Source organism: Eschscholzia californica, unplaced genomic scaffold (assembly GCF_041429995.1).
Source record: "Eschscholzia californica isolate CP2 unplaced genomic scaffold, dmEscCali1.0.p SCAF_4, whole genome shotgun sequence".
Taxonomy (NCBI): Eukaryota; Viridiplantae; Streptophyta; class Magnoliopsida; order Ranunculales; family Papaveraceae; genus Eschscholzia; species Eschscholzia californica.
In genome coordinates, this window is record NW_028238461.1 from 37,982,647 (window position 1) to 37,998,385 (window position 15,739).

The following is a 15,739-nucleotide window of genomic DNA, read 5'->3' on the forward strand; positions in this document are numbered from 1 at the left end:
CTTAATTGTGGAAGTTTTTGATGTTTGGGACATTAGTTTTATGGACCCATTTCCTTCTTCTTTCGATATAATTATGTTGCAATTTCTAAAAGAAATGATTAGTGATGAAGGATCAGATTTTTGCAACAAAATCTTTCTAAAACTTACGATAAAGTATTCCATTACTCATAAAGGCGTTCATAAATCAGTGGGCGGATCGAAATATAAAATCGTGAAATCAACCAAACTTGGGAAAAGTAATACAGCGAGACCAAAAAGATTGGCCTTTGCATCTCCATAAGACTTGGGCTTATCATAGACTTTAAGACTCAGAATATTGGTATGTTTCTTGACAAATTAGTAAAGTTTTTCATTTACCACTTAAAGTAGAGCATTGAGCTTAGTTTTTTCTTTTTTTTTTTTTTTGTTGAACTAGCATTGAGCTTAGTGGGTCATTAAAAAGTTAAATTTTAAAATGGACAAAGTTGGACAATGCATGACATTTTGCAATTGTCCCAACTTCATGAGATTATACGAAAGAACAATAAAATTTACATAAGTCAAATAAAAATCTCTCACGATAACTCTATTTTGAGATGCACATTCTAACCTGCTCAAAAAATAGTTTATGTTAAGACTTCATTTACATCCTAGAAAATTAAAATCCTGACAATAGTCTATTTTTTTCTCCACTATTTAGATTTTATAAGGACACCCATGTTTTTTTAAATCAACTATAAAGGCCACCTATTTCTTTCAAAGCGGGCACAGTCCATTGCATAAGCCTGACCACCCCACACGTTTACAAGAACAACTATAAAGGTCACCATATAATTTAACCCTCTAATATAAGAGAAGGACATTCTCAACCTCTTCATCCTTTATGGTGAGATTCTTTTCATATCTTGAGGTATCTCGTATAATATCTTTCTTATATTGAGATATTAGGAAGTAATAAGTATTAGAAACTAGTAAAGATATTAAAAACTAATAAATTAAAAATTCGTAATATTCAAATACTATAAATGGAGTCTTGTATTTCTTTTGTAAATTATTAAGGAATAAAAGAACATCTTTAGTCACTTTGAACTCTTTGGTCCTCCATGAATCATTTTACATGGCCTCTAGGTTGATGAATATTTGTATTTAGGTTATAAATTATAAGTTATAGGATTCTAGATTTTAAGGTTAGATTATCAATTCGTTTTAGTGCTTAAAATTAAATGGTCTCACGCCAATTTTGATGCAAATCAATAGTTGGGACGAGCAAAATAGAAATTGGTGGGAGAAGAATTCATATTACAAATTTCGTTAGAAATAATTTGGCATATAAGGTAACAAAAACAGAATTCTTATTGTAGTTAACAAAACCCAAACTTTTAAACCAAAACGAAATTTGATAAACAAGACAGAAACCTTAAACAAATACAAAATTTGGTCAGAGTTAAATATTTTGCCCTTCTTAATATGAAAACTACCATGATCAATTTCAATTCTGCTCAACCGAATAGCTTTTTAGTTGATGTGAAATTCAAGGTATCAGATAATGGTCAAATAAAGCGTCTGATAGAGACATACCAAATTATTATTTTTGTCATACAACCTGGATTCGTCATAACAACAAATAACATATGGTGAAAGCAACACATCTATCATAAAAAGCAAAATATATATTTCTCTCGAAGGAAACAATATGCCTTGTAAAAAACCATGTCCGTTGAAAAAAAAAATTAACGAGAGAAGAAACAAGAAAATAGATCAAACTTGTAACTTCTTATTTTCTAACAAACTATATAAACTTCAAACTAATATCTACCGAGAATCCATTAAAACTAGAAAGAAACTTGATCTAAAACTAAAAAATGTATGTTTAAAGGTGCAAAAAATATATCTGAAGCTACAAATACAGATCCACGGTTTCAAAAACCGGATTTAAAGATTGATGAACCAAAAATCTAATAAAGTTGATTAAAACAAGCATGTTGATTATTGCTTCAATGGAGGAAAACAAAACAAAAGAGAAACCTTAACTATCACCAAAACATAAAACCAAATGGAGGAGATGAAAGAAGAAGATGAATGAATGTAAGAGGAAAAAACTTAAACCAAACTTGATCTAGGAGAGATAGAAGAGAAAAGAAGGAATAACATATTTTACAATAGCATATTTTCTAATGATAAGAAACCTCTCCAAGCGGTGGGATATTTCATATTTATAAAAGGTTATTACAGAATTTAGAGAAAACAAATGGAGTTATAATGTGCAAATAGGGATAGACAAGTTTATTTTAGAACTAAATCCTAAGGGTCCTTCGATATATTTGATCTAAGCGAAGAAACTACTATTTTGAAGATGATTTGTTCGATCTGTTCAGTTTTGAAGATGATCCGATCGATATATTTCTGTTTTCAATTGATCTATTTTTTTTTATTTTGTTCAAAGATTCTTTTTTCTATTTGGAATCAAATCAGACGAAATTCTCGTTTCAAGATTAACTTGTCTAATATGTTTTATTCACCTTAGTTCGTATCTTATGATTTCCTGTTTGATTTTTGTGATTCTTTGATCTCTAATTTGTTTAGTTCGATCTCGTAACAAACAAGAATTTTTGGACAAACATGTGTTTTTTGGATGAATGTATTCTTTTGACAAACAAAGAAATGATCGAAGAAACATGTTTTTATTGATAAACATATGTTCTTTTTGGGATAAGTCTATATAGTAAGAGAGGATGGTATCCTTTCTACTTCTCTTCTATGGCTAAGATTACAACTCCCAAATTTATTCCGAGGTTTGAGATTATATCTCAATTTTATATTCGAACTCTTTTCAATGACTAGATTTACAACTCCTAAACTTATCTTTTAATCTCTCTTCAATATCTAAGATTACACCTCTCAAACTTATCTTCAAGAAATGAAATAACATAGTTGATATAACTGTCGGTACTTGACAAACAAGGCTTATACCCTCTAAATATATATTTTACTTGGGGAAAAACAATGAACAACCATATCTATGTTGGTGACAAACAGTAATAAGAGAGACAAAAGATTTATTTTCTACTAGGGTCACATATATGTTCTAGAAGATGCAAATGAGTCACAACTTCAACAATTTTTGTAGTTTGGGCCACAAATTAACTATAATTTTATTTAAAATCAGTTATCTTTAACATTGTTTAGATTAACTTGACAACGTTAAAAGTAACCTAACGACTTTAAAACTACTTAACACCGTAGGAGTTAACTATTTGACACTAGTTAGTTGCAGAGCATCTGTCTATTTGAGTACTACTCTGGTAACCGACGTGTTAGTTTTATATGCATATATAAGAATATTCTAATAAATCTTTTATTATGGCCAGCGCTTTGAGGAAAGCAAAATAGTTTTCGGGGTGTGAAGACTTGGTCAAAAGTTGGTCAATTTAGTTTGACAATTTTATTTTGTAAGTTGTTAGAGGGAAAAATAAAAAACCCCACCTCACCTCTCTCTCTCTCTCCACCTCATCTTCACTCTCTTCTCTCTCCACTTCATCTTCTCTCTCCCTACCATTCTCTCTCTCTCTCTCTTCTCCGATTAGGTCGCCGACGGGAAAATTTTCCGGCCGGCGACCATGAAAAAAAAAAATTTCACCCACTCTCTCTCTCTCTCTATAGAAACTCCGGGGAAGGGGTTTCCCTTCGCTGGAGTTCCGGTCTGTTAAAGAACAGATCTGGTCTGTTCTTCAACAGACCGTAACTCCGGCGAAGGGAAACCCTTCGCCGGAGTTTCTAGAGAGAATGAGTGAATTTTTTTTCATGGTCGCCGGCCGGAAAATTTTTCGGCCGGCGACCTAATCGGAGAAGAGGGAGAGAGAATGGTAGGGAGAGAGAAGATGAGGTGGAGAGAGAGAGGTGAGGTGGAGGGAGGTGAGGTGAGGTGGAGGGAGGTGAGGTGGAGAGTTTTCTATTTTAAACCATATTCCCCATAAAATATGTTTCCCCAGAAACTTTTCAAAATTTTGCATATTCCCTTTAAAATTTCACACCCTAGAAACTATTTAGCTTTCCTCAAAGCGCTGGCCTTTATTATTAGATGACATTAACAAGTTTAGTTTTGTCTTCGTAATGGAAGCGAGTTGTTTTCAATATTCACTCTGTTTGCTCTTATATCTGTGAGTGAGGAATATAAGAGAAAAGACTTAAGCCCAATTATTTTCTAGAACTTGATTGTCCAAGGCCGAAAATAATGACATAAACTCCAAAATCCGAGGTCTCAGGTTCTATTGACAGAAGAGGCGTAAAAAAACATGGATGCTCACAAAGTTTATGCCTAATGACTTGGGATGCTCCAAAGCGGCCCTAAATAAATTTTTTAATCACTATAAACCCCATTAAAACTGTTTACTCTTTTGTCTCTCTCTCTAACTGATCTCTTATTTTCCTTCTCTCTTTCTCCTCTCTCTGCCTTTCAGAAGTTTTCTCTCAAACTCAAAAAAACATCAGGTAACACACGGGTCTCTTTTTCTTTAGTTGATTGACTCAAAATCTTAACTAGTTCCTATGAATTTCTGTTTAATTTGGAAAAACAACAAGGGCATTTTGTTTTCTCTTCTAATCACAATCTGGATCTATGAAATCTGATGCTTTTATAGAATTATTATTATTTCTACCAGATCTAAATAGGAGTGATATGGGTTTTGGATTCAGATCCGGTTGGATTTCGATTTCCCAGGAAATCAATTCCAAATTTGAATCTCTATGCATTTTAAAGATATACACTGATTATCCGATGATCTTTATTTACTGAAAGTTCTCTCTTATTACTTAAAATTTTGTAAAACACATGAATGAATCCATACTAATGACATAATGTAATACATAAAATACAGACATACAGTTACCTACCCTAGTTCCTGATCATGGGTGATGCTGCAAACCAGGTACATTCTTGATTATCAAATGTTCATTCAATTTAATATGTATTTCGCATTTTCGATGATTAATAGTTCATTATGAATATAGTTATTTTTTTTTCCTTCTTTAAAAAATACATGATTAATTACAGGCACATCTTGTCGTGTACCCTACTGCTAATGTCATGATTTAGCGGAAAAAATTATAGGTTGAAAAGAGAAAATCGGAAAATGCAATAAACTTGAAATTTCGAAATCGTAGCGCTATTAGGAATATAAGGTTTGGGGACCTAGATATTGAAAATTCTTTACTAAAAATGTACTAAGTAAAGATGCTTTAGAAAATATTGTGTATTCAAAGTTATTTGATTGGTTAGTTGTGTCATCATCACTTATTAGAACAAGTTCCAATGGTATGATTTCATGATTCAGAGTCGTGTCAATCGCGTTTACCTAATTAAAAATTTGGCATCTCCGTAGTTCACATCCAGAAAGACGAGTACAACTCTTATTAATCTTCTGTTAAGTACTAGAGGAATTGAGGAAAACTTCCGTGCTAGAGGCACGGGCTGTTATCTAGTATATGAAAATAAGTGCTTATCCTATGTTATATCGTATTGTCGGTTATTCTTATTGCTCTCTTTCTCTTTTAGCCTTACCGCACTTCAAGGTTTGGAAACTGATTCTCATATAGAGCTTCACTTAAACTTATCTAGGAAATATATTTGTGCAATAACCAACATATAAAGGGATCACGGCACGACTAAAAAATGGAAGTGGATGCAAAAGGCATTCATCATTGAAGAATATGCACTAATACATGCCATTCAGCGTATAAGAATATGGATCACTATTAGGTATATATGCAGCAGAAGTACAATTATCTTCTTCTTCAACATAAACAATGAATCTGGTTGCAGGAAAATGGAAGCTTGGCAAATCAGAAGAAGGTCAAAGTTGTCTTTGTTTTGGGTAAGCTCTAATGGGTTTCTAGAGAACAGTTTTAATATATTGTGCAAGCAAATTTTGTGTAACTGTAACCTTTTTACCGTGAAAAAAATCAGAGTTTATCTTCAAGCTTCTTTCTTTTCTTTCTTTTCTTTTCTTTTCGTTTCCATTTGGTTGCTGCTTTCGTAAGTTGTAAAGCATTATCTAGCAGTTAAAACCAATTCTTGTGAGTCGACTTGATTTGGTCGAGTTTTTAGTTGACTCGTGAAGTAGCTTCTAATTGATAAATAATCATTCATTCAAGACTCGTACTGATGTACAACTAGTTTTCCTTTCTAGCTGAAGTACGTATGCCAGTGTCGACGAGCCCCACTAATGAAACAAAAGAGCAACTGAACAACAGTATAGTTATCAGGCCTAGTTAATGTTCCTACGGCCAATTATTGCACTTTGTTAAATTCGTTTGATTGGAATAGCGTAATTAACTTAAAGTATCGTACTAATAGCAACTACCATTTAATCCTGTGCAAAGATTTCTCCATGGAGTTGATCTGAATACTTTTCCCCCAATTTATTGTTGGTTGTTTTCTACTTCATTTCTTCCTAAATAAGATCTCCACTGAGATGATCTTGTGATTGTGTTGTATAATTGAACAGGTGGTCCAGGCAGTGGAAAGGGCACCCAATGTGCAAATATTGTTGAACATTTTGGGTTTACCCATCTCAGTGCCGGAGATCTTCTTCGGGCAGAAATCAAATCTGGCTCAGAGAACGGGTACTTTATAACTGCAACCCTAAATCTACTTTATCCTAATAAATTTCACATTTCTGTTTAATGTTCTCATTTTCTTGTAATCTATAACAGTTATGAGATTGTTGATTTCGTTGAGTTTTGATATCTGTTGCTGCAGTACGATGATCCAGAACATGATAAAGGAAGGAAAGATTGTTCCTTCTGAGGTTACAGTTAAACTTCTCCAGCGGGCAATGGAAGAAAGTGAGAACGACAAATTCCTTATTGATGGATTTCCTCGCAATGAAGAGAACCGTGCTGCATTTGAAAAAGTGGTAATGCTATTTTCTTATTAGATAAATGTTTAACTTAATATGGATTTCTATCCCATGTAGTGATGGATATTGTCTATCTCACAGACGGGTATTATACCCGAGTTTGTACTCTTTTTCGACTGTTCGGAGGAGGAGATGGAAAGGCGCCTTTTAAGTAGGAACCAGGTTAGACATTCCATCTGTTTACTAGTTATCAGGTTACAAATCTCTCTCTATCTCTCAAATTTTATATTCTCGTGTTGTTTAAACTCTTTTATTGTTTGCAATAAAGGGAAGGGAAGATGATAATATTGAAACAATTAGGAAGCGCTTTAAGGTTTTTGTTGAATCCAGTGTCCCAGTGGTTGGTTATTATGAATCCAAGGGGAAAGTTCGAAAGGTGATATCATTTATACTTGACATTCTTTAGAAAGTTCTGTTTGTTCTTAGTCGTCTTTTGACTGTAACAGCAAATTCTTTTTGTTTTAACGTGTAGATTGATGCTGCAAAACCTATTGAAGAAGTCTTTGATGCAGTTAAAGCTGTATTTTCCCCAGTTCATGAAAAGGTATGGATATGACAGTTCTTGACAATAATATTGACTATTAGTAATAGCTTAAGCATTTGTTTTGAGAAGAGGTATCTTAAATCCAGGGTCGGGAAAGATACCCAAAAGCTTGATATTGTAACGTTTACCCAAGTCCGAATGAGCTCGTGGACTTCTGAAACCCAAAGGCAGGCTTTTACATTCAACGGACCAGGCCCTGCTCAGGCAAAATGCTCATCCAGTCCCCCGAGCCCAATACCAACAGGGTGATCTCTATAGGTTTTACGCGTACCTGCACTAATAAGCCAGCCCGTTATCCTACCCAAGGCCAGCCCTATAACCTAGCTGTGTACCAGTCCTAAATAACAATGCTGATAAAATCAACATAAAGGTACTTAGGTTGAGATGCTCACTATGAGGCGTATCAAAATTGAGCGCTTGCGTGATGAGACATTAGTCCTGTAAAAGAAGAAACTCTTACCTTGTTTACTTGATAAACAAAAAGAAGAAACATAAGTTTTTGGGTAACGACCCCCCACCACTACCTATTTTTCCGCTATTTCAAGATTTCCTCTGTTTCTTCCACCTGAGTGTTTGAAAACTCGTTTTTCAGTCGTAACTGGTTTTTTTTATCACTACCTTGTTTTGATGTCGTGATGAGTATTTTTTTCGCTGTTTAGACATTACTTACTGGGTTACTTGTGCGATTTCAGACTGCTTAGATGTTAGAAAGTAGCCACTCGACACCAACGTTGAGGTACGATTCCATTATCCGTATGTGTTATTCTGCAAGTCTTTCTTTACTAATCATTGTTACTGCATAATCTGCTTTGGGATGGTTGGGCATACACAAAATGTTGGGGGCGTAACGTAATCAGTCAATTTTATTATCGGCTGTGAACCGTATGATTCTCCAAACTTTTTAGTTAAGCATAAAAAAAACGATGAGATTATAGAAGTAAATATTCTCGCATTTATTGCTACTGCACTGTTTATTCTAGTTCCTACTACTTTTTTACTTGTTGTCTACGTAAAAACAGTCACTCAAAATGTTTCCGTAGGAACTAAAAATGAATACCCTTGATAACAATATCTCAAAAACTACCATCATTAAGGAATAATAGATTATTTTTCAATAATTACGATATTTCACAGTATTTAGAAGTTCTGCTCTGGCAGTTATAACTAGTTATATGGTCTAATGGTCCTCCTCCCACCAAGAAAGGGTATGAGCTAACCCTACTAATATAATCGAATATATAATAGGCTATACTATATTAGCAAGAGAAAACCCCTTTTGGCTAAATTCGATAAAATGGAATTCAAAGGGGTTAAGGGTTACGCTCAGAAGTTCCTTTTTCCTCCGCCGAACCTTCAAGGCCGACTACAACTCTAGTTGGTTAGAGCTAGTGTGAACTAACATCTTGAATCGCCACCGACTGTTTTCGTCATAATTTGTTCAAAAGCACTGCCCTTTACCACCTTTGAATCTTTGATGAAAAAGTATCTCAGTCTTGTCATATTTTGTTCAGCATAACTTTAATCATTTTTTTTTTCTGTGATTTTCTGCAGGTAATGGTAATAGTAAAGTTCGTTTTATCAATTACAAGAAACAACAGCAACAAGACATTATTTCTGTTTTATCCAACTCTTAATGAATCTCAATACTAATAATAACAGAAAATTAGGTTTGGGTCAAAATGTAATTGTAATCCTTTGATAGGAAGTCAGACAAAATTTGAAACCAATCCAAATGTCAAATATGGACATGAAATGTCATATTTGGGATCGCTAAATTTAAGTTTGGATTTGATATAGTCACAAGAAAGGTAAAAATGTAAACCAAGTGTAATGTAGATGGCTTTGTGTTGGATTCGTATGGGATATGTCAGAAAAAAACACCAGATTATGTACAAGACTTCTCAAAATGTGTTGTACACGGATTTATGCATTATGCAGAATACGTTATAAAAGGGAAAAAGATATTCGGAAATGTATTGTGCACTAAATTATGTACCGTGCAAAATATCATATGAAAGGAAGGACAATAGAAATGTACTATGGATCGAAGAAATATGGCTTGCATTGTACATTATGTGATGTGTCAGGACAAAATTTGTTACTTTATACATTTTTATGTATCAGAACATAGAATTTTTTCTGGGACAAAAGTTCGCTGACATCACATTTTTTGCCATCATAGAGCTGACATGCCCCTTATTCTTTTTGACTCGTCCCTTATTGACCCTGTTTTTTTATCTTTTACCCAACCACCCAAAAATTAGCCTTTGGTCTAGAAAATTACCCTTTGATAAAGAAAAATCAATGTCAGAAGACAAAAATGAAACCAGTCTAAAATATTAAGTTTTGCACGAAAATTCAGATTCGGAATGCCTAAAATTAGATTCGGATATGTTAGTATCACATCTCGCACGTACTGTACATGGGTTTGGATCAGTTCACATTGATTATGTCAGATACACATGGGTTGTGTCAAGACGCACGTGGACTATTTTAGGCGCACATAAGTTATGTCCAGCCTAGAAAATCAGATTATGTACAGGACATTTCAAAATGCACGCACTGTGCAAAATATCGGATAAAGGGAAGGACATTTAGAAATGTGCCATGCATGAATTTATGGACCGTGGGAAATACTAGATGAAGGGACTTCATTTGGAAGAATTATGACCTTTGCATTATATACTATGTGAATCGCCGGGGGAAACATATCATTGTACAATTCTTTATTAACATTTTCTAGGGCAAGAGATTAAGAAGCCACATTTTTTAGTCACTGTAAAATTGAACCTTTAGATCTCTCGTTTTTTTTGTGTCGGAGTTCTCCCTTTTTTTTGATTAAATGAACTAGCATAGTAGCATTAAACAAAAACTAAGCATTTTTACAAACCGAACTAATTTAAAGTGGAAACAAAAGGTGGTACGACATTCCAAATTCTATTCTGACCATCCGCTTCTTCTCCATTTGGCGAGAGCATCGGCTTTGGAGTTGCATTTCTTGGGAACATGAGTGAAGACTATATCTGTGAACTGATCTTTGAGCACAAGAGCTTGTGCTAGGACTTGTTTGGATTGCCAGTGAAGCCCATCGCTATTGTCTTTTTTTTTTGAAATCAAACTTCATATAACGGCCAAAAGGCTAATGAGAATTACAACATGAAGTTTAAAATAACAAAGACATAACCAAACGAGCCAACAAGCCAAGATATGGCCACTTGGGTTGCCTCTGGAACTACCTGGTCTAACTGGTGGGCTACTTCTGGTACAACCACCACTCGCCATTTAAGGGTAGTTATATAGTCGATGCTTCGTTCACCTTCTTCTTCGATGATCAAAACACTCGACCCTGGAGAAAATGAAAGTAACAAAAGGTCCTAAAGACCAACATAACAGGCCCTAAAGACCAACAAAGAGACATAACCTTTATTATAGTAAATATGTAGAGAACTAGTAACTCTTTCTTCTTCCTTGCTCCCCAACACGCACTTAATCGATCTTTGATTCCATAATACCACCATATAAATGAACCAGTAATTACCTTGTAATCAAGAATAAATCTTTCCAGTATTTAATTCATTTTCAAATCTGGTATAAACCCTAATGGAACAAGTTCATCTCTTCATTTCTTCCATTCGACAAACATTATTGATGTCTTTTCGACATCCATTGATCTTGCTATCAAGAACCTCATCATTGTTTCATCACTATAATCCTGAGTTGAAATTTCTTGATTTTCTATTCTGCCCAAATAATGGCGAAGAACACATCAACACATCTATAATTGAAATAAAGAAAACAAAAGAGAGAAGAAAGATGGGAGAGAAATAGAAAAGAGAGGATCCTAGAGACTACACATGGAGGAAATACTAAATAAGACAAAAGAGAAAGGGGATCCGGCGAAGGGAGAACCCTTCGCCGGAGGAGCAAACACTCCCATCGCTATTGTCGTTAATGTACTGGATTAAGTTTTGAGTGTCGCTTTCTATGTGGACATGTTGGATGTGTAGTTGAATGGCCCATGAGATACTAAATTGAATCGCCATACTTTCACATTCTTCCGCAATTTGACATCGAACCGTGTCCGCTGCTGCTATTACGAAATTTGCATTGCCGTCGTGAATGATACAACCAGTTCCTGCTGGTTCTGAGAGATTAGTGAAGGAAGCGTCTGTATTGATCTTAAGGTATGATGTCGATGGAGATCTCCATTTTTGTTGTCGTGGTTTGTCCCTGCCTTTGTTCATAATGATAGATTCAATTTTAAGCGGTGTGGTAGTGGTGTTGTTAATACGAGCAATTATCTGTAGAGGGGTTTGTTTATTGGTCGAAAAACAATTTTCGCATCTGGCTTCCATATAAACCATAGTATTTTGGCCTATAAATTAGTTGTATCCTCATCTAAATTTTTCCATTGTTGTATCCAAAGACTTATCGTGCTTAATTGTTATGTTCTGACCTGAAAATTGAACCATATCGCTCTAGCGTAGTTGCATTGTAACATCACATGGTCTAGAGTTTCATTTTCACTGCAATTAATACAAGAATAAGAGTTGCCAATATACTGGCCTATTTTATCCTTTACTGATAGACAGTTCGTACAACATTTCCATAAGAATAATTTTATGCAAGGTATCGTAATCATGTTCCAAATGAAGAACCAATCGTTCTGGTCATGCATTGGTCCGGAGCTACCTGTTCTCAGAAAATTATACATTGATTTAAGCGAGAAGTTACCGGATTTAGTTAGCGTCCATTTTGTTGTGTCTCCCTGGTTTGCCTGCAAGTTAATACTAACTATTGAACTGCAAATATCACTGTCAAAACAATTGTTAATTAAATTCAAATTCCATTTGTTATTAGTGATGAGTTGGGCAACCCATTCAAGATTAATGCTACTCTGATTTGTTAGGGGTGGAGGATGGTTAGGTATCTAGTAGTCATGGCATTTATTGATGTGGCTGCCTTTGTTGATATCCCAGAAGATGAGTCCTTCCACTTGACTGAACTGTTTGCTAATGGATTTCCAAGGCCAGGAGTGATGAGCTTTAGGAGGTGTAGGTTTATTCGATTTAGAAAAATATTTACCTTTGAGTACTTGTACCCAGATTGCTTGAGGGTTATTGAGCATACGCCAATTGAGTTTGATAAGGAAAACTTGATTATCAAGGAGGGGGATGCGAAGCCCAAGCCCTCCTAATTTACGAGGCTTGCATATAGCGGACTAGTTGATATTGTGGAATGTTTTCGATTTTCCCCACCAGAAAGTCCTTTGAAGGGACTCTATGCTGTTGTAAATACCATTCGAAATGGCAAAGCACTGCATTTGGTATCGGGGAACGGCTGCTGCGATAGTCGAAATGACTATCGAGCGACCAGCTTGGGAGAGGAGGCTAGTTTGTCATTTGGCAAGTTTATTTTATATTTGAGACAGAAGAGATTTGAATGCTTGAGATTTGTTTCTGTCAAAGAAGAGATTAGTACCGAGGTATTTGTCACCAAAAGATGATTGGTGAACTTTGAGATTGCGGATGATTATTCTCTTGAATTTGGGGTGCGAATTTTTGGAGAAGAAGATGTTAGATTTCGCATAATTGATCATTTGACCAGAAGCCTCGCTGAATTCTTTGAGAATTTGTTTGAGGTTGTGAATATTCTCAAGGGAGTTCTGCCCAAAGATGATGCAGTCGTCAGCGAATAGAAGATGCTTAATAGTGAGATTTGAGTTAGGGATAGGAAAGCCAACAAAAGGGTTTTGGTTATTGTTGTTCTCCAATAAGCGACTGAGTCCTTCTATGGCTAAGGCGAACAAGAAAGGAGAGAGAGAGAGAGTCACCTTGCCTAATCCCTCGACTAACATCAAAACAGAACCTGGACGACCATTGATCAAAACCGTCATGGTACTAGTCTTAAGATAGGCATTGATAAGGTTAATCCAATGGGTTGAAAAGCCCATAAGGTTCATGATTTTTTCCAAATTGTTCCATTCAATGCGATCAAAAGCTTTAAACATATCCAGTTTGAGGCCAAAGTAGCTTTTTGACCCCCTGATTTTCTTAAAGGAATAGATAAGTTCTTGACTGATAAGAATGTTGTCGGTGATCTGCCTGCCTAGCACATAAGCAGCTTGAAAAGGGGAAATGAGATCAGGCAGGATGAGTTTGAGACGATTGGCCATAATTTTGGTGATGATTTTATAAGTCGTGTTGAGAAGGCTAATCGTTCTGTAGTCAGCTGGGGATTGAGGGGTTTTGGTTTTCGGGAGCAGAAAGATGTGAGTGTGGTTGGATTGTGGAGGAAGGATAGCATGGCAAAAGAAGTGAGTAACCATCTCCTTAATGTCTTCCTGCACTGTGTCCCAGTTGGATTGATAGAAGAAAGAAGGATAGCCATCTGACCCCGGGGCTGCCCCAGATTTGAGGGAGAAAGTGGCCTTCCTCCATAATGGGGAGTTCTCCCTTATTATCCTCATATTTTTGGACGTTTTGGAACATACCATGATTTAGGTAAAATGGGCTTCACAAATTTAGAAGTCTACTTCATAAATTTTAGTAGAGGCCCTTCTGACTCCTTTAACAGGGTTGCACCATTAATGAGGGAAAAGATAAATTTTAGAAGAAAAAAACGGATAGTTGTTTGAGTCATTTTCTATCACGTAGAAGTTACCAAAATATTATGTGTAAAGTTTAAAATAAAATTGATTAATGTTCAGGTCTTCTTTTAGTTTTTTCATATCCAAAATACGCTAACCTAATAAAACTCACTATTTCTCAGAAAATACAAAAACTTTAAGAGTTTTTTTTATGCTTTCTTCTCGATCTTCGTCTTCGTGACCCATCTTCTTTGAATCCAATCTTTTTTTCTTTCCCAGAGTACTTGAATTGTCCAATTCGAACCATTTGAGTCCAAAGTGTTTGGTAGCAGATCGATCCGATTAGCTGTAACGAATATTAGAGTCCATAGACCTTTACCCGCTGTACCACCATCAACGCCACCACCAATAGTGGCAACAACAATCACATTCAACACAAAAACGACAACAAGAAATGGAATGGATTTAAACCTCTGTAGATTAACTGATCCAGGTGGTGTTTCCATCTTAATTACATACTCTTAATTGATGTAGAAAAAGAATTTCAAATTTGGAGAAGAAACTTTATGTTTACATATCGAGTTTGCAAGATCTGCAGATCGAGATTACACTCTACAAAGCTTGCAAATCTGGTTTCCAATCAACATTCTGCAAAACCAGTCCCCAGAAAAATGGAAAAAAGAAAAAGAAATACGCTTTTTTTAAATCTCTTCTAAAAAGAAGATATTGAAAACGAATATTGTTAGAAAACTACTGAAAAATTATATTGGAATCCGAATCTAATGAAAAAGTTATACGTATTTTAAGTTTAATGAAAAAAATTAACGAATTAGTTATACAAAAAGATATTTTAATATATATGTTTTTTTACTTGAACAATAATTATAAAATGTTTGCTGCTCAATCAATTTTTTAATATTACTAGGGTATATCCCGTGCCCTAGGGCACAGACACTTGTATCTATCAAATGTTACGAAATTTATTATTATATTTTATTGAGAGAGAGAGAGAGAGAGATTTTAATTTCTTTTTTTAACCCTTGAAATTTATTTTGTTTCTTTTCTTCGTAAATTAGTTATTTTATTTCTAGGAAGGAAATGATTACTGCTTTTTAAATTGGTAACTTTATTTCTACAAAGTACTATATTTTAAATTTTACTTCTAGAGAATATCCTTTATTAAAAAATGATATTTGTCCCAGACGTCGTTTTCCCTTCTGTTTTATTATATAGATTTTGATCTATTTAGTTAATTGTGCTTGTGACAATATCTATCTGCCCATTGAAGGCCCGGGTTTATAAGTTTGTCTACTTCAAATTCTCATCCCATATAGACGACACATGCAGACTCAAACCACCTGATATCTCCAGTCGCTATCCCGACAAAGTTTTTTAAAGTTTTATTCCTTCCCAAAGTACATTCTGCATTTCTGCTGCTTCCAGTTATAATGTCTTGGGGGTCAATGAAGAAGGAATCTAAGGAATTCTTTTCACAGGAGAAGAGAGGTGAAGAAGTTGCACCAAAATGACTGTACTACAATTTTTGTTGAATTATTATATAATTTGAAGACTTTCTTTTTGCGATCCAAACGTCTCGAGTAGATTTTTACAAGATATGGCAATATACCCATACCCCGAAAACCTGTTAAAAGCTCTACAGCCACTATATCTCGCATACCATACAACAGCCAGACCTCAAACTCGCTAATT

General features: G+C 35.0%; 1 protein-coding gene across 2 annotated transcripts; it reads left to right on the forward strand.

Annotated features, from left to right (window-relative positions):
• Positions 1 to 4,142: 4,142 nt before the first annotated feature.
• On the forward strand, positions 4,143 to 9,412 carry LOC147544493 (UMP-CMP kinase 3-like). 2 transcript variants are annotated; one of them, XM_086637053.1, is made up of 10 exons: positions 4,143 to 4,467; positions 4,854 to 4,904; positions 5,798 to 5,849; positions 6,483 to 6,600; positions 6,737 to 6,893; positions 6,978 to 7,058; positions 7,165 to 7,272; positions 7,369 to 7,440; positions 8,133 to 8,176; positions 8,992 to 9,412. In XM_086637053.1, exons 2-9 carry the CDS (start codon positions 4,884 to 4,886, stop codon positions 8,139 to 8,141), a joined length of 618 nt encoding a protein of 205 aa, XP_086493179.1. In that variant the 5' UTR covers positions 4,143 to 4,467; positions 4,854 to 4,883; the 3' UTR covers positions 8,142 to 8,176; positions 8,992 to 9,412. The 2 variants fall into 2 exon arrangements, with proteins under 2 accessions (XP_086493179.1, XP_086493178.1); XM_086637052.1 differs by lacking the exons at positions 8,133 to 8,176; positions 8,992 to 9,412 and having other exon boundaries at positions 4,274 to 4,467; positions 7,369 to 7,452.
• The last annotated feature ends 6,327 nt before the right edge of the window (positions 9,413 to 15,739 follow it).

Excerpts from the sequence above, each read along its gene's own strand:
- LOC147544493 (XM_086637052.1), top strand. The coding sequence starts at position 4,884 with ATGGGTGATGCTGCAAACCAG. Across the intron at positions 6,894-6,977 it reads GTGCTGCATTTGAAAAAGTG|ACGGGTATTATACCCGAGTT; the intron begins GTAATGCTATTT and ends TCTATCTCACAG. Across the intron at positions 7,059-7,164 it reads GCCTTTTAAGTAGGAACCAG|GGAAGGGAAGATGATAATAT; the intron begins GTTAGACATTCC and ends TTTGCAATAAAG.